Source organism: Pseudophryne corroboree, chromosome 6 (assembly GCF_028390025.1).
Source record: "Pseudophryne corroboree isolate aPseCor3 chromosome 6, aPseCor3.hap2, whole genome shotgun sequence".
Lineage (NCBI taxonomy): Eukaryota > Metazoa > Chordata > Amphibia > Anura > Myobatrachidae > Pseudophryne > Pseudophryne corroboree.
In genome coordinates, this window is record NC_086449.1 from 731433910 (window position 1) to 731460290 (window position 26381).

A 26381-nucleotide genomic window follows, 5' to 3' on the forward strand; every position below is an offset into this window, starting at 1 on the left:
TTGCACCAATTCAGCAACTTAATGGGTCCATACATCAGCAATCGATTGAGGCAATTTGCAGACCAGGGCCGGCTCGAGGCATGTTCAACTCGAGCGGCCGCGCAGGGCGCCACCCTTAAAGGGCGCCGCGCGCTGGCGCCGCCATGCCGGAGCCTGGAGCCGGCCCTGATCTCCCCTGCTGTCCTCCCGCGGTGTGCGCTATGTGGCGCCGGCGTCTGATGTCAGACACCGGCGCCGCACAGACAGCACAGACAGCGGCCGCAGCGGCGCGCACAGCAGCACTCCCCCTCCCTCGGCACAGCAGGTACTGGGGGCATATGTGGCACTGTGGGGGGCATTTATCTGGCACTGTGGGGGGCATTTATCTGGCACTGTGAGGGGCATTCATTTATCTGGCACTGTGGGGGGCATTCATTTATCTGCCACTGTGGGGGGGGGGGACATTTATCTGTGCACTGTGAGGGGGCATTAATGTATCTGGCACTGTGGGGGAATTTCTGGCACTGTGGGGTCATGTATCTATCTGGGACTGTGGGGGCATATCTGGCACTGGGGGGGGGGGCATTAATGTATCTGGCACTGTGGGGGACATTTATCTGGCACTGTGGGGGGCATTTATCTGGCACTGTGGGGGGGCATTCATTTATCTGGCACTGTGGGGGGGCATTAATGTATCTGGCACTGTGGGGGGGCATTTATCTGGCACTGTGGGGGCATTTATCTGTGTACTGTGAGGGGGCATTAATGTATCTGGCACTGTGGGGGCATTTCTGGCACTGTGGGGTCATGTATCTATCTGGGTCTGTGGGGTCATATCTGGCACTGGGGGGAGGGCATTGATGTATCTGGCACTGTGGCGGCATTTATCTGGCACTGTGAGGGGGCATTAATGTATCTGGCACTGTGGGGGCATTTATCTGGCACTGTGAGGGGGCATTAATGTATCTGGCAATGTGGGGTCATTTATCTATCTGGGACTGTGGGGGCATATCTGGCACTGTGGGGGGGCATTTATATATCTGGCACTGTGGGGGGCATTTATGTATCTGGCACTGTGGAGGGCATTTATGTATCTGGCACTGTGGGGGGCATTTATGTATCTGGCACTGTGGGGGCAATTATGTTTCTCGCACTGCTGGGGGGGCATGTCATGTGCATTTGGCACTGCTGGGGGGGCATGTCATGTGCATTTGGCACTGCTGGGGGGCATGTCATGTGCATCTGGCACTGCTGGGGGGGCATGTCATGTGCATCTGGCACGGCTGGGGGGCATGTCGTGTCTAGCTGGCACGGCTGGGGGGCATATCATGTAGTGTTCCCATGTCTCAGTGCAATACCTGGCGCAAAGTGTCTAACGTGCTCTGCCTGGCGCAAAGTGTCTAACGTGCTCTGCCTGGCACAAAGTGTCTTAACGTGCTCTACCTGTCGCAGTGTGTATAGGAGGTTCTACCTGGTGCAATGTGTATTAGCTGCACTACTGTGTGGTGTAATGCGAATTGCCACTATTATGTGGCCGCGCCCCTTCCCCACGAAGCAACGCCCCTAAATTTTTGATGCGCGCCTTAGGCGCGCAAGGTCCATGATTTTGAACGGAGCAACAAGCATTACAGTATGTACATAATTTTGCCCTTCTAACTTAAATATGTGCCCTCCCAAATGCAAAATGTGCCCTCCCCGTGATCAGCACCCCTGCCCTAAAAAAATCCTAGAGTGAACACTATCATGTGTAGCTGGCACTGCTGGGCGGCATATCATGTGTGGCATGTCCTGTCTATCTGGCACTGCTGGGGGGTATATCATGTCTATCTGGCACTGCTGGGGGGCATGTCGTGTAGCTGGCACTGCTGGGGGCATGTCATGTGTAGCTGGCACTGCTGCGGGGCATGTCATGTCTATCTGGCACTGCACTACTGTAGACATTATGTGTAGCTGGCACTATACTGGAGACATTGTGTGTAAGGAACACTACTGTAGCTGTTATGTGTAATGCTGCTAATTGTGTGCGTAGAGGGGGTGTGAAAATATATTTATTTATTTATAGTGTGATATGAAGTCGAGGCCCCGCCCACTTTTTCAGAGGCCACACCCACTTTTCCAGGAGTGCGCCTTCGACGCGCGCATAGAGTATGGGAGGGGGTGCTTTTACATTTTCTCGCACAGGGTGCTAGTAGGCCTGGAGCCGGCCCTGCTGCAGACGATTGTGCAGATAAATCGACAATGTATGGGGTTCATAGATCGCGGATTTCGGCGACAAATTGATTGGGATTGTTAATTTCACAGATCAATTGGGACTGTAGATTGCTAGTGTATGGGTAACAATTAGCAGATATGCAGACTGTTTCTAGTAAACTGATAAGTCTTTCAAGATTGCCAGATCTGTTTAACTGAAAATTATGTTCAAATCATTGAAAAATATCTGTAATGTATGGGCAAAGTCATATGGAGTGGGGGAACAATATATCTGGGAAATAAATCACAGGATCTGTGAAACAATAAATAGTGATGGCTGATGTACAGTATGTGCCCCTTTAGACCAATTAGTTTGGGATATGGCAAAAGCATATAAAGGGATATAGTCAACTGATGTCGGATTCTTTCCGACGGAAAGGATCCAACATCCCAGAATTCAATCCGACAGGATTTGGCCGTTCCCGACAATGCCAATCCGACTTTTTTTTACATTGTCGGACACGGGGCCTTAAACCTGTTGGATTTGGCCGCGCTTCCGACAAAACACACGGATCGCGGCTATTCCACCAATCCACGTGTTTTCCGACAAGTCAGAATTGCAGACTTGTCGGAAAAACGTCAGAGGGATTGAATAGGTCGGAACAGTTTCCAACCGAAAAAAGTCAGAAACTGCTGTCTTTCCGACAAGGCGGCAGTTCAGACTACAATTGAATACCCCCCATAACCATGATCGTCTCCGCGCTCTTCATATACAATGACTCTCACAAAATGCAAGTCTACAAATACAGTGCAGGAGACCATTCAGAGATCGGGACTCGCAGATTGCATCCATGGAACTGCTATATACTGTATTTCACTAATCTCTCCTCTATATACTGTACATCTGACTTGATTTTGTATAACACCTGATTCAGTTCATGTGTGGCTGCGATTACTCACAGATTCGTCAATGAGAAACTATGCAAACGTCAGTGTAAGAATTCCCCTAGTGTACTTCCGTGCGATGGACCTGCATGCCCAAGACACTCCCATTACACGCCCAAGACACCTCTTTGTGATGATTTTAGGTCACCACCTAATCACAAAATTACTGTACACCTTATACTAAGCTTGATTCAAGGGTGGATGCAAATCGGTTTGGTGTTGCATCTTCGGTTGTGAACCCTAAACCGCCCACTGATTGCAGAAGCCGTCTAAAGTAATAGCAATATCATACACAACTGCGTACGCCATCCCACACATTGGTTCGCGCGTTAGTAAGGATTTCTTATGGGCTGCACCTGCTCAGTTTGCTGATTATCGCCCCTAATGTCCGTTCTCTCACCTGTAACCACCACAAACTCAGGACCATTATCACTCTGAAGTAATCAGTGATCTCATCCTCACTATGTCCAGCCACAGCTCCCACGAGCAGGGCCCTCTTATCTCTGTATAAATTTAAAGCTATGTTTCTATTTGTTGAGGTGTACGGTGATAACGTCATGCCCTTTAGACACAGAAATCTGACAACACTACACACCTCAATGTGTGACCATGTGTCCGCCAGCCCCGCCATCTTACACCTGGCACTGGGACAGTATGACTGATATGAGGTGCAGTCTAATGGCCGTGATGGGAAGCAGTCTACCTGCTCTGGCCTGGCGGGTAATAAGAATAAAAAAGAGAACATTACACATGTGTGAGGTCTTGTTACCTTACTTATTGAACCACCCTCGTATTTTGTGCATATGTTGTCTTATTTATGTGGCACCATATAAATCAAAACAAATAAGAATCTTTATATTTATTTTCCATCGTAAACTGTCTAAAAAGTAATAACGACTTCACAGCTTTCAGATATAAGACAGACTGTTTTGCTAAAACATTATGACAGTTATGTGAAATCCAGATGTATAATACAGCTACCCAGAAGCACAGAGAGGGGTGGGTGGGGCATAGTCAGCCCCCCAAGATAGTGTGCCTATGCCACCTCTGCACATGGCAGGGCACAGTTTCTGAAGATGTCTAACAATTGGGCATAGCCGCACACCAACCTTGTTCCTCATTGATCTCATAGTGGCCCTACACATAACAACTCTCTAGCTGCCCAAATAAGATATATATATATGGTCCCTATTTCTTGTATGAAGAAGTATTTATTATACTGAACCGGCAGCAAACCACACATGCACGTACCTAAGCTCCTTATATCGATGGTCACGTCCACGTATCCGTGCTCAGCACTGTGATACATGGCCTCCTTCAGCGCCTTTAGCTTGGCTTTGCTGTTGCGGCTCGGGCACAAGGAGGTGTTGGTTTCAGGCACATCTGTCCCTTCTGCTAGAATCTCCTCAAGTGATAATATGTCACCCTTGTCTTTCTCAGGCTGGGACAGTAGCTTCCGGAATACATTCCTAAGCAAATATAGAAAGGGCACAATCAATGACATTCTTACATTTAAGGAACAAAATTAGATAGAAAGGACATTAAAACCACGGTGACAGATCTTTCAGTCGGACATAGTTATTATTCATCAAAATAAATTAATGTAACAAAGTTTGTGGGAAAAATGCTAACTTCTAAAACTGTACAATCATGGAGATGATAATAAAAAGAGTGATACTAAAGAGAGTGTCACGTAGCGGCACTGAAGCAGAGACCACTCCAAGCAGTTAGAGAACAACAAACGTTACGGGTAAGAGAGTCTATTTATAAAGTACCTGTGCCCGTGTGCAGCCGCTTGGCTGAAAGAGTTCATATCTCCTTGAGGTGCTGTAGAAATCCCATTTCGGTACATTGTTCCTATCATGGGATCTCCTCCGCGTTCCAGCAGTAAACTCGCAAGCTCAAAGTTTCCTGCAGTAATCAGAGAAGAAATTAATGTTCAGTTAATGTTTTGTGCCTATAACCTGCATTTATCTGTACCTGTTGACTACATACACACGTAGGTAGCCATATTGTGGGAAATTATACTGTTTAAGAAAATGGAGCCTATCCAATCATTAAGTAGGAGGTGTATCAAGACTTGGAGAGAGATAAAGTGCAACCATTTATCAAACATGCATTAATCAGTGAAAAGAGTGGAGATGTGGACTATTTGAGAATTTCCCAACAACAACCAATCAAGTTTGAAGCAGCATTTATAAAGGACACTCTATAAAATTATAGGTAGAGGCTGATTGGTTGCTATGGGTAACTTTTCCTCTGGTCCACTTCTCCTCTCTTCTTTATTGTTTGATACAACAACCTCATAGTCTATGAAAATGACAGAAGCTTTTGGTAACATCTCCCTTTAAACTCTCTCCAAGGCTTGATACATCTTCTCCTCAGACACTTAGCAAGAGGCATGTGAGGCAGCCATTTTGTGTGCTGACTGAGCATGCACTCATGAAAGTGCAGACTACAGGTTCACTAAGAACCAGTAACATAGCTGAGAAATAGAGCACTTTGCTATTGAACACTGTAAGATTCACCGCGTGGGATGTACTAAAGCCGAAAATACATCCAAAACTCTGAAAATCCAGTATTCTTTTTGCATTTTCCAGAGAGGGATCTAATCAGATCCCTCTCTGTAAAATGTCCTTCTGTGCATGCGGCTGCATTACTCTGCGCATGCACAGAAGGGCTCCCATGTCCTAAACCCGGAAGTCCTTCTATCGCTAAGGACAGCTCTTATTGGGAGAGCTGTCCTTTGCGATTATAATAGCATTTCTAAGTACATACCGGTTTTATTAACACTGGTATGCACCCGATAAGTGGAGGGATGTCGATAATTAGTACACATAAATTAAAACCATACTAAACTCGGAATCCAATTATCTGTGATAATTTACTGTGGATAGTGACTTTCCTATTAACCCCTCAGGCAGGCAAAGCCAAATCCGCGATAAGTGGGCTTTTGTTCTTCGAAAGGCTTGCCACCTAGCAACAGCAGGTGGGTTAGGCAGCAAGACTCCCGAAATCGCTGAGGGAGAGGAGAGTGAAAGAATTTTCACTTCCTCTCCAACACTTACAGTGGCCGCCGGCGCGTGCGAGCCCACGGTCACGTGCACGTGCGCCTCAGCCACTGACCAGATTTTTTCTGTCAGCGCTAGCATGGAGGACTGTGTCTCTGTCTCTGCGACAGACTCCCTCACAATGTCCTCCATGGCTGACAGTATTATAGGGAAAAGAGCCCATAAAAGGGCAGCACATTCTTCTCCCTCATCCTCTACATCTTCAGAGGATATCCCCACAAAAAGAAGGAAAACATTTTCTGTCAGTAACTTCCTTGACTGACTCCTCTCATGCTGAGGTAAGCAAATCCCCTCAGCAGAACAGAAAGTTATCACCTAGCTCAGGGAGCCTGTTACACAGGAAAAAACTAAAAAAGACAGATAAGAATAAGTCTTATAAAAAAGGGACCTGTTCAGGTGATATGCCCCCATTTCCTGGCATTGTCCGTAGCAGACAGCCTTATAGTGCTCGGAGCAAGCACAATTCTCCTGCCCGTAGTAGGCAAAATATATCTGCCCGTAGCAGGCAGCATTAATTGACCCACTCACAGTACATGGGGTCACCTATAAAACAACCACATTCCGCCTATAATGAACACAATCACTGTTCCTCAGTGGATTGGGAATCCGAGGAGGTGACAAGATCATCCGCTTCTACCCAGTGCGGAGAATTTAGCGATGTCCAAATGGCCAGAGTGGCTTTAGCGGGAAAAACACCTCCACCTAAACTATACGCCACAAATTGGGCACTAAAACATGACTCGGAAGTACAAAAATGTGCCCAGCTGGCATTTAGAGCAACACTCATTAAAGAGGATGAGTTTGTGTTACGCTCTTATACAGGGATACCAGATGTGCCTGCACTATTTGCACCTGGTATAGACCCAGCCCTGAATTCCATAGTGGGCGAAAAGAGATATAATGACACCACTGACCGTACTCTTAGGAAAATACAATATAAGATAGCGAATGCAGCGGGCCCCCTCTTACATGTACTTGACAAAGCCGAACGAGAAGGGGAATCCAGCGTTTCTATAGATTCGCTAGTGGCATCCAAACTTGCTCTCCTTAAGGCTATCAGCAGAGCAATGCTTATTATAGGCCAGACATTCAGTAACATTACCAATACTTGCAGATCCAGATGGCTAACCAGTGCAGGATTAGCAGACTTGGCTCCAAAATACCTAGAATTCCCTAATTTAGAGAATGCCGACTTATTTGGTCCCCAATTTATTGAGGAAGTTAAAATTAGACATAAGGCCCGCAAATCCTTTTCTGACCTCAAAAAAGGGAACGATCAGTTCAAGAAGACCTTTCCACAAAGGGGCCGGACTTCAAGAGCCGCAGGTCCGACCCGAGACTTTCAAGGCAACAGAAGAGCCCAGACAGGAGGCTTCGGTAACAGGTCCAACGACACCACAAGAGCGTCAACCTCCAACGCTTGGAACAACAACAAAAGAGGTCGCAACTACGGTAAGCATACCCGTACCACACAAAACACTAAAGGAATCTTTCGCAGAATGGCAAAAGATTACCACAGACAAATGGTTGTTAAAGACGATTCGGGCTGGGCTAAACCTTCCCCTGATTCGTTTTCCAAGCCTAACAAATCATATTCCTTGTTCAAGGAATTGCAGTCCTCAGCTAGACGAGGTACTTTCACTAGCACTGCTACAGGGAAAAATAGAACCGGCAGACCCAGCAGTAAGGGGCTGGGTAAGCCACCTATTCCCAATATTATAACAGTATGGCTCAATAAGACCAGTGTTAAACGTGAAGGGGTTGAACAGATACTTGAAAGCGAAGAAGTTTTGCATGGAAGGTATCTCAGACATTCCTTATACACTCACAAGGGACTGCTTCTGTATAAAAATAGGCTTAAAAGAAGCTTTCCATTCTATATCAGTTCACCCCAACCACAGGCGATTCCTCAGGTCCTCTTGGAAACACAATTTATACCAGTGGACTGTCATGGAATTTGGCCTCTCATGTGCACCCTATACATTTACACGGGTCATGAAAGCCGTTATGTCTCACCTGCGCCAGCAGAGCGTTTTGTGCAGACCTTGATACCATTTCGAAACACAGAGAAGTAGCCCTCTCCTTATTAGCCGACTTGGGCTTCACTATAAACACCCAGAAATCTATTCTTACTCCAACCAAGACATTAACTTTCCTGGGGTTCAATCTGGACACCCATTCTCTCACTCTAGCAGTTCCGCTGGAGAAATGGTTAGATATCAAAACTTATATACAAATTTTTTTCAAGAAACGCAGATTATCCCTACGCGATTTAGCAACAATTGGGAAAAGGGAACTGCATGGCCTTCTAAGGACCTTACTTTATGCTCATTATACCTGGAAAGAGACGATATTCCTCTCCAGAAGGGCAAAGACGGAGCTGTCACACTAGAACAGTCTCTTTATTCCTCCTCCTCGCCCTCTCCAAGATCCCACACCCTCCATGACAATAACCACAGACGCACTTGGTCAGCCAAAGAATCCCAGCTGCACATCAACATACTAGAACTAATCCTTCTCGCGTCCTACGTCCCCGGACAGCTAAACGAACTAGCAGACTCATTGTCCCGCAAAAGACTGTCCCTAGACTCTGTGGCCCTAAAAGGCCAAGTTTTTCAGACAATAATCCAAACCTTTGGGAACTTGGAAATAGACCTATTCGCCAGTCCCACAAACGCTCAGATCCCGCGATTTGTGTCCAGAATATGGACCAAAGGAGTATGGCAGATGGATGCGATGTCCTTTCCGTGGATGGATCTTCCTCACCCCTATGCCTTCCCCACCCCCGGCACAGCTAACAAATTATACTTGCGATGCTTTTGTACTTGAAGAGTAGCTCCAAGCCAGGGCAGCTCCATAGCGCTGGCAGCGAGCTACTCGTCCCTGCCCGTGTCACAGTGGCTGCGTGTGATGTAACGCAGCCGCAGCGGCCCGCCCCCCAACCGTCCTGGCACGCCTGCATTGCCCGGATCGCGCCCCCTAAACGCCGCCGGCCCGCCCCCTCCCGCCTCTGCCTGTCAATCAGGCAGAAGCGATTGCAGCGCTAATACAGCCGTCGGCTGCCTGGCATGCGCCGGCGCATTTCAGATCTGATCGCTGCTATGCGAGCAAGCACAGCAGCCATCAGGTCTGAATTAGCTCCTATGTCTCATACTTCAATAATGACATTAGTCATACTTAATATACAGTACCTGCAGCTGCAGCCAATTGCAATGGGGTTTCTGAATAATTCTCCTCCCCAGCTTCTAAAGATCCTTCCACGTTAGCACCGGCATCCAGTAGTAACTGTGGACAGAAACACATATACCAGGTGAATATTAGACGTGAAATTAGCATGGCATTTACAATGTGGGCATGTTTTATAGTTCTGTCTATAAAACAAAGAAAGAAAACTGGGAGAAAGGAAACGCAGTGACTTAGAGGTGCGTGCAGTTGCATGCACAGCTGCGATTTCCCGCTCAGGGTAGCCTATATGAGAACATACGCTCAATGGCTCAGCTGCTGTCTTGTGCCCACATCCACAAGCGAGAACATTAGGAACATCGGTGCACCATCGGACCTCTGAGAAACCCTAAGATGTCTCAGACTGAGCAGCTCTCTAAAGACACCGCAGTGGCTGACTAGGGAACCCCCAGAAAATTAGAAAATGGTCCTGAGATGCTTCATTTTTCTAGACAACCCCCAACCCCTGTTACCTCCCCCAAAAGTTGAGTACTTGTCACTCAGTGGGCCTGATTCATGTTTGTAAGAAAAGTAAAACAATGAAATAACTTTGTTCCTGGAACAAACCATGTTGCCATGCAAGGGGAGCAAATACAATACAGTATGTTTTCTGCGCAGGGTAAATACTGGCTGCTTTTGCATGTAGCCTACATATGTTAAACAGCTTTATTTTTACACTGCAATTCAGATTTCAGTTTGAACACACCACACCCAAATCTAACTCTTTCTGCACATGTTACACATTTGCCCCACTTGCAGTGAAGCATGGTTTTGCCCAGTTGCTTGCAAACATGAATCAGGCCCACTGAGAATAAATTCTGTGTGCGTGCCCAATCGCTAATCAATTGTATGTGCAGTGCGGCTGTGGAGCATGCCTTACGCTGACATTGTGTGCACTTATAAATCTGGCCCGTAGCACCACATATTTGTATATAATCCGCTGAAAAAGTGAATTAACAAAAACTATCTGTCATATTACATGAACAGTGCAAAGTAACAGTTTGGGGTCATTACACCTCCCACTGCCAATGCACTACAATAGTCAGTGACGGGTGCTGTACCACAACCATCATTGGTTTAACTACCATACCAGTTCACTCTCTCCCCACCTCCACAGACACAATGGGGGTCATTCCGAGTTGCTCGCTCGTTGCCGATTTTCGCAACGGAGCGATTAAGGCAAAAATGCGCATGCGCATGGTACGCAGTGCGCATGCGCTAAGTATTTTAGCACAAAACTTAGTAGATTTACTCACGTCCGAACGAAGAATTTTCATCGTTGAAGTGATCGGAGTGTGATTGACAGGAAGTGGGTGTTTCTGGGCGGAAACTGACCGTTTTCTGGGAGTGTGCGGAAAAACGCAGGCGTGCCAGGATAAAAACGCGGAAGTGTCTGGAGAAACGGGGGAGTGGCTGGCCGAACACAGGGCGTGTTTGTGACGTCAAACCAGGAACGAAATGGGCTGAGCTGATCGCAGTGTAGGAGTCAGTCTCGAGCTACTCAGAAACTGCTAAGAATTATTTATTAGCAATTCTGCTAATCTTTCGTTCGCTATTCTGCTAAGCTAAGATACACTCCCAGAGGGCGGCGGCCTAGCGTGTGCAATGCTGCTAACAGCAGCTAGCGAGCGAACAACTCGGAATGACCCCCAATATTCTATAGGCAGCGGACATGTAGAGAAATATTACCTGCACCACAGGAATGTGCCCCTGGAGGACAGCGAACGTCAGGGCAGTCCAGTGATAGGTTTCTGGATGAACAGAAGGAAACTTGTGCGCCGTGCTTGGGACCTTAAGTAAAAAGTCAATTATACAGTTTTGAGTCAAATGAATTCCGTTAATGTAATTCTACAATGAACAAGCAGAGACATAGGGGGAGATTTATCAATGCTTGGAGACAGATAAAGTGGAGAAAGATAAATTACCAACCAATCAGCTGCTGTAATTTTTCAAACACAGCCTGTAACATGACAGTTAGCAGCTGATTGGTTGGTATTATTATTATTATTATTATTGGTATTATTATCTCTTTCCACTTTATCTCTCTCCAATCTTTGAAAAATCTGCCCCTTATACTCCTTTTCCACCCAAATCCTGGGTCTGACCTCGGTTCTTGCTGCACTCGCTCCCACCCCCCTGCTGGCATTCCGGCGTTGGTATGCTGACCGGTCAGGCAATAAATATCCGTACTAACTATGTGTTTAGTGTCGCAACGGACAGCTCTATCCGATAAGAGCTGCTCTTTGCGATCAGCGCCGGTGATTGGTCTTCCATGTGCAGAGGGACAAGGTGGCTGCTGAGGGTTCTGGGAGAGCTACAATTAGATCCCTCCCATGAAGAATGCGGAAAGAAGCTCATAGGCTTCTATGTGGTAACGCTCCATACCGAAGTCCTGGCGTCCACAGCTTAGTATAGTATCGGAATTGCGGCAAAAGCCCAAAAAGGGCATTTCGCTGCATTTTCCCGATAGTACATCATGTTCCCTATGCTATTGTTTTAACAGGACCCGGGTGGATGATCTGGGTCACCCATTTACACTGCCCCATTACCCGGTACCAACCCTGCTCGCTACCGGGCTGGATTCCTGGGTAACTGTAATTAGTAAGCATTGCTAATTGTATTCCTTACCTCTACGTTGAGTTCTGCCCCAGCATCCAAAAGCATTTGTACCATTGCTTCATCGCCCCTAACACAGGCGTACATCAGCGGAGTCATTCCCTGCAGAAAACCAACATTTAATTACATAAATATCAACTCTATATTTAATAACATAAATATCAACTCTATTCAATATTTGAGTCTTTTTTATTCACGATTCAGATCACATGCTTTAGGTCACATGATTACATCCTTCCCTAGGTTTTCTGCTGAGATTTGCAGCTCCTTTCCAATATAGTGGAAAAATGAGAGGATAAGGTGTATTTACTATAGATTGATTTACGTCTCCTTTTTTTTTTTTTTTAATTAGTTCTAAATCGATGTTGGGTTTCCAGGGTAAATGTGTTAAACACACACTTACTAACATTTAAAAATGGATATAAAAAAAAAATATGTGTATTTCAGTCCCTGAAACCCAATATCGATTGAGATCATTTGAAATCGGTAAAAATCTATGGAAATCAACCTTCAGTATATACACCCATAAGTGTGTTTTTCACAATTCCCACAGATACTTGACAAGAAAAAAAAAATTTTCTGAGAAAAACTGAGGTAAACTCAAATGGTGGCAAAAAGGGAGATTCAAAATAATTTTTTGCAACAAATTGATGTGTCTGCCCTGTTGTCAAATATAACAATGATTGAGGTGTCAATCGTGCATACAACAGAATGATCAGGTGTTGCTGCCCTGTTCTTATAAAAACTGAGTATTAATCCAGATTACCTAATAGCTATACAACAAGGTGAAGGTGGGATGAATATGATATAACTGCTACTTTTTATTTCACGCCATAACGAATGATAAAACAAGTAAATAACATCAAATACAATAGAATTTAGAAGACCTTAGATGATATCAAGGGGCCCATTTATCAACGATAAAACTCGTTGGGAATGATAAAAATTGCTGTGTATGATAAATGGTGCTCTACCCAATCAGATCCCAACTGTCATTTTTCAAACACATATCAGTTAGGAGCTGAACACAGGAAAGGAGCTGAACACAGGACAGGAGCTGAAAAAATGACAGGAGCTGAACAGCTGAACACAGGACAGAAGCTGAAAAAATGACAGTTGGAAGCTGAACACATGAAAGTTGGGAGCAGAACACATGATAGTTTGGAGCTGACCACATGACAGTTTGGAGTTGAACATGACAGTTAGGAGCTGAACACATGACACTTAGGAGCTGACTAAATAACAGTTTGGAGCTGAACACATGACAGTTGGGAGTTGAACACATGACAGTTGGGAGCTGATTTGATGGACACCATTTATCATACGCAACGAACTTTATCACTTACAAGTTTTATCACTCGTTGATAAATGAACCCCCAAATCTTTTAAAGAGGACAAGTTGCCGATAGCAACCAATTCGTTTTTAAGTACATTCTACAAAATGATAGATAGAATGTGATTGTCTTGTCCTCATTAAAAAGTTTGTTACATTGGCACGTGTTGCTTTATAAGATACATCATAAGACAAGAATATGGGACCAATGTAGAATGAAAAGAAGTGTATCAACAGCCATACAGAGGAGGAGAATTATCAAATCTTGCAGAGATATAAAAGTGGAGAAGTTGCTCATAGTAACCACAGCCTGTAAAATGACAGAAGCTGGTTGGAATGGCCAACTTCTCCACTTTTGATAAATATCCTCCTGTGTATGGCTTCCCTTCTGTTGACCCCTTCTCCTTATATTTAACATTCTCCAAGATTTGATAAATCTCCCCCACGGTGCCTTACTCCATTAGATCCTGGCAAGGGTGAAGTGAAGTAACATATAACTTAAATATCTCAAATGGCTAAATAACAGGACTCAGCAGAAAATAATCCACCTGTCACTGCCAATAATAATATAACTTCTATTCAGCAGTGTATAGAGATCTGGGGGATGTCTGTGTGCAGCAGGTCCAACCACGGCCCCTCCAGTAGCTGTTTAAATGCACATCTACCTTGTTGTGTGGTGTTTTACTGCACACCATGCACCCAGGACCAATCACTGTGCCTCAACTGTTCTCCTGCTGCGCCATCTTTCCATTGATAAATTTGGAAAAGATGTTGCATGCAGAGCAAAGACTGTGCAACTGCACCAGTTCCTCCCTGCTTCTATCAGGGCATGTTCTATCATTTATGGGATGTAGTTGCTTTACCAGTGGTGAGGGTCCCGGCAGTCAGGATACCAACGCCGGAATCCTAAACGCTTACAATGCCGGCAGCCGGAATTCCGGCAAACAGGGGCTATTCCCACTCGTGGGCGTCCACGATACCCGTCGAGTGGGAAGAGAATCTGCGCTCTGCTGCGCTCACCCCCCGCCGGCATTCTAACGGCCGGGATCCCGTGGTCGGGATGCGGATCTCCGGGATCCCGATCGCTGGCATTACAGCACCAACCCATCATTTATATGCAGCAGATTACATTTCCTTACTTGTTCGCTCATGCTGTTGATTCCTTCAGGACCCAGCAAAGTCACAGCTTGTTTGACCAAGTCCGTCCTCCCGCAGTTCAACATCCTAAATCCAAGGTCTTGCTTAAACTTAGCTTCTGTGGCCACGGCGTCTAGTTTGCGAGACGCACAAAAACAGTCATCGGCCCTGCAGAAGAAAACAGTCACTAGCTTAACATGCAGCCTTGCTGGTTTCACATTTGTATTTGTTCTTATTAATTCCAACTGAGGCCACAAATAGGAATCAATGTATTATGCATTTCTGTGTCACTGTACTTTTAAGGCCTGATTGCTTCCCGTATTGAACACTGACGTTGGAGAGGCTCTTCTTGGTTATTGATGTCAGAAGGTCATTTTCAAGAGGGCTTTTCACTGTTCCTTCCACAGTATCACTTAATGATAGATGTCTTATGTTTGATCATTAGTGGTTAGATAATATACTGTAGGGTTGCAATCTATATTATTACATACAGTACTATACATCATATAACCTAACACCACTAATATCTGCATCCAGCTTCCATTTAGTGGCAACATCTTTACTGTATCTCAGCACATACTGTACATTATATATACACAAATATCTATCTATCTATCTATCTATCTATCTATTTATATTAAGTAAATAGCAGTAATATCACTGTGGCACTTTATAACCTGTATTCATGATGCTCACACCTTAGTTTAATGGCACTAGCTGCTTCAGTGGTAGAACACAATTATAGTATCAATGGGCTTAGCTCAGTGGTTCGCAAACTCGGTCCTCAAGGCACCCTAACAGTCCAAGGATATCCATGGATGAGCACAGACGTATAAATCAAAGTGACTGAGGTACTGATTAAGTCATCTGTGCCCAAGCATGATTATCCTTAAAATTTGGACAGTTAGGGTACCTCAAGGACCTAGTTTGGGAACCTCTGGCCTAGCTGATGTCTTAGTCCAGTGGTTTCCAAACTTTTTTGAATCACGGCGCCCTAGAGTATCCAAATTTCTTTCACGGCACCCCTAGGCCAAAAATTTCTTATTGAGAAATTTAGAAAGAAATATTAAATTAAGTAGATTGTGTTTATATGTCAATTGTGTTGTGAGGGACAAGATTTGCTTCTGTTTGTCCCCATATTTTATGACTGACAGCTACTAGCACTATTTTTGCCTATTATATTGACCATAAATAATTTGAATTGGTCATGGACCACCAATCCAAGGCACCCCTGCAAGTGTCCCGAGGCACCCCAGGGAGCCACGGCACACAGTTTAGGAATCACTGTCTTAGCCCCCTGTCCGTCTGCCCCTCCCCCTTAGAATGTAAGCTCTCACGAGCAGAGCCCTCTTCGCTTGTGCGCTTATTTCTTCCTCACTTATACCATCATCTCCTCCCTTCTGCAAACAGTGGCACTGAATCCTTGGGCACAGCCGGCACTGCGTTTGCGGGTATTATGACTGCAAATGCAGCAATAGTTATGAAGCCTGTATCCCAGGTTCTACAGTATTTAGGGCCTGATTCAGACCTGATCGCTCTTGTGCAAAATCGCACAGTGGCCGATTATCGATAGACCGCATGCGTATGCGCCACAATGCGCAGGTGTGTTTCCAAACAGCGACAGGATGATGCAAAAATTTCAATTGTACGGGCGTTCGCAAGGTGACTAGCTGTTATCTGGGAGTGTCAGGAAAAATGCAGGCGTTCCCAAGTGTTTTCAGGGCGGGTGTGTAACGTCAGCTCCGGCCCCGATCAGCCTGATTCTATCGCACTGTAGGAGTAAGTCCTGGGCTGAGCACAGACTGCACAGTATGGAAAAATCATCAGATGGTGAGTGAGTTGCAAACGGATTTGCAGCTGTCAGCTGTCTGGCAGAATTTTCACATGCCGTACACATGCAATCGCACACCTGTATGGGGCGGGTTTTCACTCTCCATGGGCGGTGGCTATCTGATTGCAGACTGTTGCAAAAACGCATAGCACCAATCAGGTCTGAATCGGGCTTTTGGGGGGTAATTCTGAGTTGATCGCAGCAGCAAGTTTGTTAGCAATTGGGCAAAACCATGTGCACTGCAGGAGGGGCAGATATAACATTTGCAGAGAGAGTTAGATTTGAGTGGGTTATTTCGTTTCTGTGCAGGGTAAATACTGGCTGCTTTATTTTAACACTGCAATTTAGATTTCCGATTGAACACACCACACCCAAATCTATCTCTCTCTGCACATGTTATATCTGTCCCCCCTGCAGTGCACATGGTTTTGCCCAACTGCTAACAAATTTGCTGCTGCAATCAACTCAGAATTAGGCCCTAAGTACTGACTTTTGCACTTTTTGTTTGCACTGTTTCTGTACTGTATAAGACACTGTGAACCCCTTGTAGTGCCTTATAAATATATATAATTAATAATGAAACAAATATAATTAATAAATAATATTGCTCTTTTAGTCAAATAACATTATTTTTGCACCTGAATACATTAATTAAATAATATTGCCCCGTAAGAGTATTTATTAATGTTATTTTCCTCCTTTATCAATACACACTGAGGAAGCCGCTGACGTAATCATAGGCGGGGAAACGCATCTGTCATCACTTCCACATACAGGATCCAGCAGCAAAGACATCAGCGAGCCGGCCGGCCGCAGGAGTGACAGCCCCATCATTGGTCGGGGGAGGAGGAGTGCGCTTTTGAAAAATACCCGGAGGCTCCAGATAAGGCTGATTCAGCCGGGAGGGGTTGTTCAAGGACACTGCACAGGCACAATATAATATATTCTTGATCATATGAAAGATATGAACTGCTATATAAGAGGCTATAATCACGCATGATCTGCTTGGCTAAACAGCAGGAGCCTTTATATATGGAAAGTGCTTCTAACTGATGGACGCTTGTGACGTTTGTGGCTTTTAATAACGTGAGGAAAAAAGGTTCATCGGTTAATAAGGATTTTATCAATGCATGCTATGCTGAATTATTAAGACCTGGAGTGAGAGACCCTTGGCATGTTTGTGTGCTACTAACTACAAACGTTGGACAATCTATTTTTGCTTGATCTGTCTTATTAACTGCAGCAGCCTCACTAACACTGCATGTTTATACGTACAGAAGGGAAATACAAACAGCACATTCAAAATAGAGGTGCTAAGTGTGGTCTTGAGCGACTCTGAATGAAAGTAATATACATTGTTAGGTAATTGTCAGATTGTGTTTGGGCTGTGTCCCCGGAGGGGGCGCTAGTGGGTCAGTGGAGGTAGATGGGAGAAAACGAGGAGGCTGGATAACGTTCCTGCGCATGAGCGCAATGGTATTTATTTGGCAGATGATATTATACAGAATGGTAGCAGAAACAATAATAACAGATGAATAAAGTCAATCACTCAGTATGATAACTGAAAGTCTATGGCAATGGATGACAGATGACTTGAGAAAATAATATCCGGTAAAATATAAACAGAAGAACAAGTGCTTGTGAAATGGTTCTGGTTTGGAAACCAGTGCAGGTTTTAACACAGGAAACTTAGGCAGCAAGGTGGAAATGGCAAACCTGAGCAGAGGCAGGAGTCTGACTTCACAGTGCAGGTGATGAGGCACTGGCAGCAGCAAGCTGTATCACAGGTGGAGGAATGAAACACACCTGGAGTCAGTCTTCAACTGCAGGCTGAAGCACACAAGGTGGTGATGAGTGTGAAGCCTTGTTTGCAGGTTGCAGGTATTGCTGGGCCTTGAAGTTCCACGGAGCTATGCAGAGTAACCAGGAGTACAAGTTCTTAACAGAGAACCAGGAACACAGGAGGAACAGGAACAGATCCTTTCACATGGGTCGCTGGAGAGACACAAAGTCCAGGATGCCTGCAGACTGATCCTGCAGTCTCTTATGTACCCCATGGTGCACAGGGATTGGATGAGTGAAGGAAAGTGGGTGCGGCCAAGCACCGGATTGGCCGCAGTGTACTGGCTGTTTACAGACTGTCATGGCGGCGCCCACGCTGCGGCCTAGCAGGGACGCGGCGCGCTACATGCCCGCTGTCTCAGGAGTGTTCCCAGGCCCTTGATGATGTCCCATGGCAGGGGCATAGGCGACAGGTGACCGCAGGGAGCCAGGACGGAGTCCGCAGCGGCGGACGGATGTCAGCCTGGTAAGTCGATTCCTGACAGTACCCCCTCCTTTAGGGGTGGACACCGAACACCCACGTGATTTGGAGGGATGAGTGCTGTGGAAGACACGGACCAACCTAGGAGCATGGACATCGGACGAATTCACCCAACTTCTCTCCTCTGGGCCATAACCGGACCAATCGACCAGGTACTGGAGACGTCCATACCGACAACGGGAGTCCAGAATTTTGTTGATCTCGAATTCCACGCCCCGCTGAGTTCGAACCTTGGGACCTACTGGAAGAGTATTCTGAAAGCGGTTTAGGACTAGAGGTCTGAGGAGAGAAATATGAAAAGCGTTAGGTATACGAAGGGAAGATGGTAACTTTAATTTATAGGCCACTGGGTTGATGACTCTTTCGACAGGGTAAGGACCAATGAAGCGTGGTGCAAACTTCATGGATGGGACCCTGAGACGGAGGTTACGGGTTGATAGCCAAACCTTGTCCCCAGGTTTCAAATGGGGAACCGCACGTCTCTTGCGGTCGGCAAAGACCTTGTACCGACTGGAGGCCTTTTTGAGGGAAACGTGAATTTTTCTCCAAATAGATGAAAACTGAGTCAGAGCAGTAGTGGCAGCAGGAACATCCATATGAGGGAGTTCTTGGAAATCAGGTACACGGGGATGTTGCCCATATACTGCAAAGAATGGTGTCATTTCAGTGGCAGTATGGTATCGAAAGTTGTGGGCAAACTCGGCCCATGGGAGCAGATCGAACCAGTCATCCTGGGAAGATGAAACATATAATCTTAAAAAAGTCTCAAGTTCTTGATTGACCCTCTCTGTCTGCCCATTCGTCTGAGGATGGTATGAAGATGAAAACTTCAGTTTGACCTGCATGGCAGAACAGAGGGCCCTCCAAAACCTCGCTACAAACTGTACCCCCCGGTCAGATATTATTTCAGAGGGTAAACCATGTAAGCGGAAAATCTCCCGTAGGAAGATTTGGGCAAGTTTTGGGGCAGAAGGGAGACCCTGGAGAGGAACAAAATGAGCCATCTTGGTGAATCTGTCCACTACAACCCAAATGGTATTATGTCCTTGAGAAGGAGGAAGGTCGGTGATAAAATCCATGGACAGGTGTGACCAGGGACGACTAGGGATAGACAGTGGTTGTAACTGACCTGCTGGAGACTGACGAGGAGTCTTGTGCTGCACACATTTAGGACAGGATGCCACGAAATCCTGGATGTCCATTTTCATCTTTGGCCACCAATATGTAGCAGAAAGGAACTTGTAGGTCTTCAGGACCCCAGGATGACCAGTAAACTTGGATTGATGGGCCCAAGATAGCAACTTGGGACGGAGATCTGGGGAAACAAAAGTCTTACCAGGAGGAGGAGCTGGGGAGACTTGAGATGCAGCGAAAACCACGGGACTCAGGATGGAATGTGGCACTGAGTCAGATGTTCCTTCTTCAGATTCCATGGATCGGGATAACGCGTCGGCTTTCACATTCTGCGAACCTGGGCGGAAATGAAGCTTGAAATTAAAACGTGAGAAAAACATAGCCCACCTGGACTGGCGAGGGTTAAGGCACTGAGCTGCCTTTAAATATAGCAGGTTTTTATGATCCGTGTAGATATTAAACGGATGTTTGGCCCCTTCTAGGAGATATCTCCATTCCTCGAGAGCCAGCTTGATCGCCAGTAGTTCTTGATCTCCCACGGAGTAGTTAGCTTCTGCAGGAAGAAACTTTCGAGAATAAAATCCACTAGGGTGGACTTTCCCATCGGATCCCTTCTGGGAGAGAACAGCTCCAACCCCAACTGTAGAGGCATCTACCTCCAACTCGAATGGTCTGTTGACATCTGGCTGAGACAGCACTGGAGCAGACATAAAGGCTAGCTTGATCTTCTGGAAGGCTGCCAAGGCTTCTTCTGACCAGTTGGAATGGTCTGCCCCTTTCCGAGTCAGGTTGGTAATAGGAGCGATGAGAGTGGAGAATCCTCGAATAAATTTTCTATAGTAGTTGGCGAAACCCAGGAATCGCTGGATAGACTTGAGAGAGTTTGGAATGGACCAATTGGCAATAGCTTCCAATTTTGTCGGGTCCATCTGAAGATCCGATCCGGAAATTATATAACCCAGGAAGGGTATAGAGGGAACTTCAAAGGTGCATTTAGATAGTTTCCCGTAGAGCCGGTTCTCACGAAGACGTCGGAGAACTTCACAAACTTGTAGACGATGAGATGGAAGGTCTTGGGAGAAGATAAGGATATCATCTAAGTAAACAACGAGGTACTTATACAGGACATCACGAAAGATTTCGTTCACAAAGTGTTGGAACACTGCTGGAGCATTACTCAACCCAAATGGCATTACCAGGTATTCATAATGGCCATCTCGAGTGTTGAAAGCTGTCTTCCACTCGTCACCACTCCGGATTCTGACGAGATTATAGGCACCGCGGAGATCTAACTTGGTGAAGATGCGGGCTCCTTTAACTCTGTCAAATAATTCGGTAATGAGTGGTAATGGATAACTATTCTTGATAGTAATGTCATTGAGACCCCGATAGTCAATGCATGGACGCAGTCCTCCATCCTTCTTTTTAACAAAGAAGAAACCTGCACCAGCGGGAGATGATGACGGACGGATGAATCCCTTCTGAAGATTCTCTCTGATGTAATTACTCATCGCCTCAGTTTCAGGAACAGACAACAGGTAGGTGCGCCCCCTAGGTGGCTTCTTGCCAGGAAGGAGATCGATGGGACAATCCCATTCCCTATGGGGCGGCAGGATATCAGCAGCCTTTTCACAGAAGACGTCTGAGAAGTCTTGATAAGCTGCTGGGAGACTTGACTGTGTCTTTACTTCGGTAGACTTAATGGGACACACTTGGGCTAAGCAGGATTGATGACAATGTGAACCCCATGAGGTAAGCTGCAACGTTGACCAGTCAAACTGTGGATTATGTAGCTGGAGCCAGGGCATGCCCAAGACAATCTCCTGGGTGGCTTGAGGGATGACCAGGAACTTGATCAGTTCAGAATGGAGAAATCCAACTCCCAGAACCACTGGAACAGTTTGATGAGAAATGTTCCCCTTGGAGATTCGACTACCATCCACAGCAGTAATGTAAACTGGACAAGAAAGTTCACAGGTAGATAGGCAAAATTTATTTACCGCAGCTTGGGTGATAAAGTTTCCTGCAGCACCGCAGTCCACTAATGCTGACGCAGACTGGAGCCCAACTGGAGTCTCTAGCATCACTGGAAGGATGAGGTCTTGTTGAGAAGGAGCTTGACTGAAAGATCCTAACTTGACTCCTCCCTTACAAGTCAGGATCTGGCGTTTCCCGAACGCACCGTGCAGGAGTTAATCTGATGGCCCGCAGCAGCACAGTATAGGCAGAGTCTCTCACGTATTCTTCTTGCCCGCTCTTCAGGAGTTAGGCGGGACCTATTTATCTGCATAGGCTCGTCAGAAGAGGGAGACTGGAACTGTACAGAAGGTATGAACCTTGATCTGCGTGGCTCACTCCGAGCGCGTTCATTATTGCGTTCGCGGATGCGAGAGTCCAACTTAATGCACAGGGAGGTCAAATCAGACAGTTGAACAGGAATGTCACGGGTCGCCAATTCATCCTTGATCCGATCCGAGAGTCCGTGCCAGAAAGCTGCTACCAGAGCTTGGTTGTTCCACTGAACCTCTGCAGCCAACGTCTGGAACTGGATGACATATTGTCCCATGCTTCGGGTACCTTGACGAAGTTGGATCAGGTCTGCCGAAGCTGATGTCGCACGACCAGGCTCGTCAAAGATCCGTCTGAAGGTTGACACGAAGTCTGTGTAGTTGTTAATCAGAGGGTCAGCACGTTCCCACAGAGGAGACACCCAACTCAGAGCAGATCCAGAGAGTAAGGAGATGATGTAGGCAACCTTGGATCTTGGCGTGGGGAAATTATGTGGCAATAACTCAAACTGTATTTCACATTGATTGAGAAACCCGCGACATAACTTAGGACTGCCATCATACTTGCTCGGCACGGGCAGATGCAGACGTGACACTGGAGCTGATGCAGCCGGCATAGAAGAACTCACAGCACTGGCAGGTGCTGGAGTAACAGGAACAGTAGGAGAGAGTACACTAGGCAGGGATTGCTGTAGTGTATCTAATCGGGAGGACATCCCTTGCAGGAATTGAAGCATCTGCTGCTGCGCAACCTCTTGACCATCCAGACGGGAGACCAGATTTTGCAAGGCCTCTGACCCCACACTCCGTCCACCATCCGAGTCCATCGATCCTGGACTTACTGTCAGATTGTGTTTGGGCTGTGTCCCCGGAGGGGGCGCTAGTGGGTCAGTGGAGGTAGATGGGAGAAAACGAGGAGGCTGGATAACGTTCCTGCGCATGAGCGCAATGGTATTTATTTGGCAGATGATATTATACAGAATGGTAGCAGAAACAATAATAACAGATGAATAAAGTCAATCACTCAGTATGATAACTGAAAGTCTATGGCAATGGATGACAGATGACTTGAGAAAATAATATCCGGTAAAATATAAACAGAAGAACAAGTGCTTGTGAAATGGTTCTGGTTTGGAAACCAGTGCAGGTTTTAACACAGGAAACTTAGGCAGCAAGGTGGAAATGGCAAACCTGAGCAGAGGCAGGAGTCTGACTTCACAGTGCAGGTGATGAGGCACTGGCAGCAGCAAGCTGTATCACAGGTGGAGGAATGAAACACACCTGGAGTCAGTCTTCAACTGCAGGCTGAAGCACACAAGGTGGTGATGAGTGTGAAGCCTTGTTTGCAGGTTGCAGGTATTGCTGGGCCTTGAAGTTCCACGGAGCTATGCAGAGTAACCAGGAGTACAAGTTCTTAACAGAGAACCAGGAACACAGGAGGAACAGGAACAGATCCTTTCACATGGGTCGCTGGAGTGACACAAAGTCCAGGATGCCTGCAGACTGATCCTGCAGTCTCTTATGTACCCCATGGTGCACAGGGATTGGATGAGTGAAGGAAAGTGGGTGCGGCCAAGCACCGGATTGGCCGCAGTGTACTGGCTGTTTACAGACTGTCATGGCGGCGCCCACGCTGCGGCCTAGCAGGGACGCGGCGCGCTACATGCCCGCTGTCTCAGGAGTGTTCCCAGGCCCTTGATGATGTCCCATGGCAGGGGCATAGGCGACAGGTGACCGCAGGGAGCCAGGACGGAGTCCGCAGCGGCGGACGGATGTCAGCCTGGTAAGTCGATTCCTGACAGTAATAGAATAATTTATATCAGGATATAGTAGAAAGTTTATTAGAATATAAAATATATTAATTTCTTTGGAGCTGAATATTACTAGATACTATCGAGTATAATCATCTATTAATTGGTTTTATGTATTAATATTTTATGTGATGTTGGCCGGTATCAAGTATTATATGTATGTATGTATGTATGTATGTATGTATGTATGTATAGAGTAAATTTTATGTGAAAATAAATATCCACAACAGTTTGGAGTGTGCAGTTCTTGTATTCGTTTTTTTTATCAATACATAATGGTTGCCCTCAGTAAAAGTGTATTGACCGTTCTCTCTGTCTGGAAAGCATGCGGTTTGAAATATATTGTCTGTCACAACCAAGTCTTGCTTTGGTGGGTTATTCTGTCAGTTTTACTGCGGTGTTCAAAACCGCTGCTTGATAAATCTGTTGGTTTCTATTCCTTACTAATGAAGAGTCGGCACAAGAGTGTGTCTGGGGGTGATTTCTAAATGTTCCTACAGCAATTCCAGCATTTTTTTTGCCAGTTTTTCTTTTTTAGTAAAATTCAAAGCTGAAAAAAAAAAAAAAAAAGTGCTGTAACATTGTTCTGACAAGGTGTAAAAATTGGATTTCCTTTGGCCACTTAATGATGCCCATAATGCATTTTGTTTAGTAATTGAATGACACTGTTCCTTTCATGTACTTGCTTTAGTAAATTAACTTTTAATACATTTAATAACACAGTTATGGGAATGCCCTGCTATTTAAGATGACTCCTCATGCCTCGATTTGCAGACCCCTCCTAAACTGATATCTAATATATTATTTATCACATATTTATTTATTTCTAGCATTCTTCATTGCATGCAACATTTGTCATTAAAAGGAATGTCATTATTAATTGACGACTTCATTAAGAGATGTAAAGGATGATTTAATGGATAAATAAGCGACCTATATTTTAAAAAATAAGAATTTACTTACCGATAATTCTATTTCTCGGAGTCCGTAGTGGATGCTGGGGTTCCTGAAAGGACCATGGGGAATAGCGGCTCCGCAGGAGACAGGGCACAAAAAGTAAAGCTTTCCGATCAGGTGGTGTGCACTGGCTCCTCCCCCTATGACCCTCCTCCAAGCCTCAGTTAGATTTTTGTGCCCGGCCGAGAAGGGTGCAATCTAGGTGGCTCTCCTAAAGAGCTGCTTAGAGAAAGTTTAGCTAGGTTTTTTATTTTACAGTGAGTCCTGCTGGCAACAGGATCACTGCAACGAGGGACTTAGGGGAGAAGAAGTGAACTCACCTGCGTGCAGGATGGATTGGCTTCTTGGCTACTGGACATCAGCTCCAGAGGGACGATCACAGGTACAGCCTGGATGGTCACCGGAGCCTCGCCGCCGGCCCCCTTGCAGATGCTGAAACATGAAGAGGTCCAGAATCGGCGGCAGAAGACTCCTCAGTCTTCTAAAGGTAGCGCACAGCACTGCAGCTGTGCGCCATTTTCCTCTCAGCACACTTCACACGGCAGTCACTGAGGGTGCAGGGCGCTGGGAGGGGAGCGCCCTGGGAGGCAAATGAAAACCTATTTGGCTAAAAAATACCTCACATATAGCCTCCGGGGGCTATATGGAGATATTTAACCCCTGCCAGAATACACTAAAGAGCGGGAGACGAGCCCGCCGGAAAAGGGGCGGGGCCTATCTCCTCAGCACACAGCGCCATTTTCCTTACACAGCTCCGCTGGTCAGGACGGCTCCCAGGTCTCTCCCCTGCACTGCACTACAGAAACAGGGTAAAACAAGAGAGGGGGGGCAAAATAGTGGCAAAAATTATATTATAAAAGCAGCTATACAGGGAGCACTTATTATAAGGCTATCCCTGTCATATATAGCGCTTTTGGTGTGTGCTGGCAAACTCTCCCTCTGTCTCCCCAAAGGGCTAGTGGGGTCCTGTCTTCGTTAAGAGCATTCCCTGTGTGTCTGCTGTGTGTCGGTACGTGTGTGTCGACATGTATGAGGACGATATTGGTGTGGAGGCGGAGCAATTGCCAAATATGGGGATGTCACCTCCTAGGGGGTCGACACCAGAATGGATGCCTTTATTTATGGAATTACGGGATAGTGTCAACACGCTAAAACAGTCGTTTGACGACATGAGACGGCCGGACAATCAGTTAGTGCCTGTCCAGGCGCCTCAAACACCGTCAGGGGCGGTAAAACGCCCTTTGCCTCAGTCGGTCGACACAGACCCAGACACAGGCACTGATTCCAGTGGCGACGGTGACGAATCAACCGTATTTTCCAGTAGGGCCACACGTTATATGATTTTGGCAATGAAGGAGGCGTTACATTTAGCTGATACTACAGGTACCACTAAACAGGGTATTATGTGGGGTGTGAAAAAACTACCTATAGTTTTTCCCGAATCAGAAGAACTAAATGATGTATGTGATGAAGCGTGGGTTGCCCCCGATAAAAAGATGCTAATTTCAAAGAAGTTATTAGCTTTATACCCTTTCCCGTCAGAG

General features: G+C 46.0%; 1 protein-coding gene across 2 annotated transcripts in view; it reads right to left on the reverse strand.

Annotated features, from left to right (window-relative positions):
* Window positions 1-26381, reverse strand: part of ABTB3 (ankyrin repeat and BTB domain containing 3) — a 386831-nt gene that overhangs the window by 64131 nt on the left and 296319 nt on the right. For both annotated transcript variants that reach the window (XM_063928455.1, XM_063928454.1), the window contains 6 exons: window positions 14496-14661; window positions 12036-12125; window positions 11097-11198; window positions 9377-9470; window positions 4890-5025; window positions 4366-4583 (listed from right to left, as the gene is read on the reverse strand). In XM_063928455.1, coding sequence (XP_063784525.1) covers window positions 4366-4583; window positions 4890-5025; window positions 9377-9470; window positions 11097-11198; window positions 12036-12125; window positions 14496-14661 — 806 coding nt within the window. The remainder of the gene's footprint in view (window positions 1-4365; window positions 4584-4889; window positions 5026-9376; window positions 9471-11096; window positions 11199-12035; window positions 12126-14495; window positions 14662-26381) is intronic.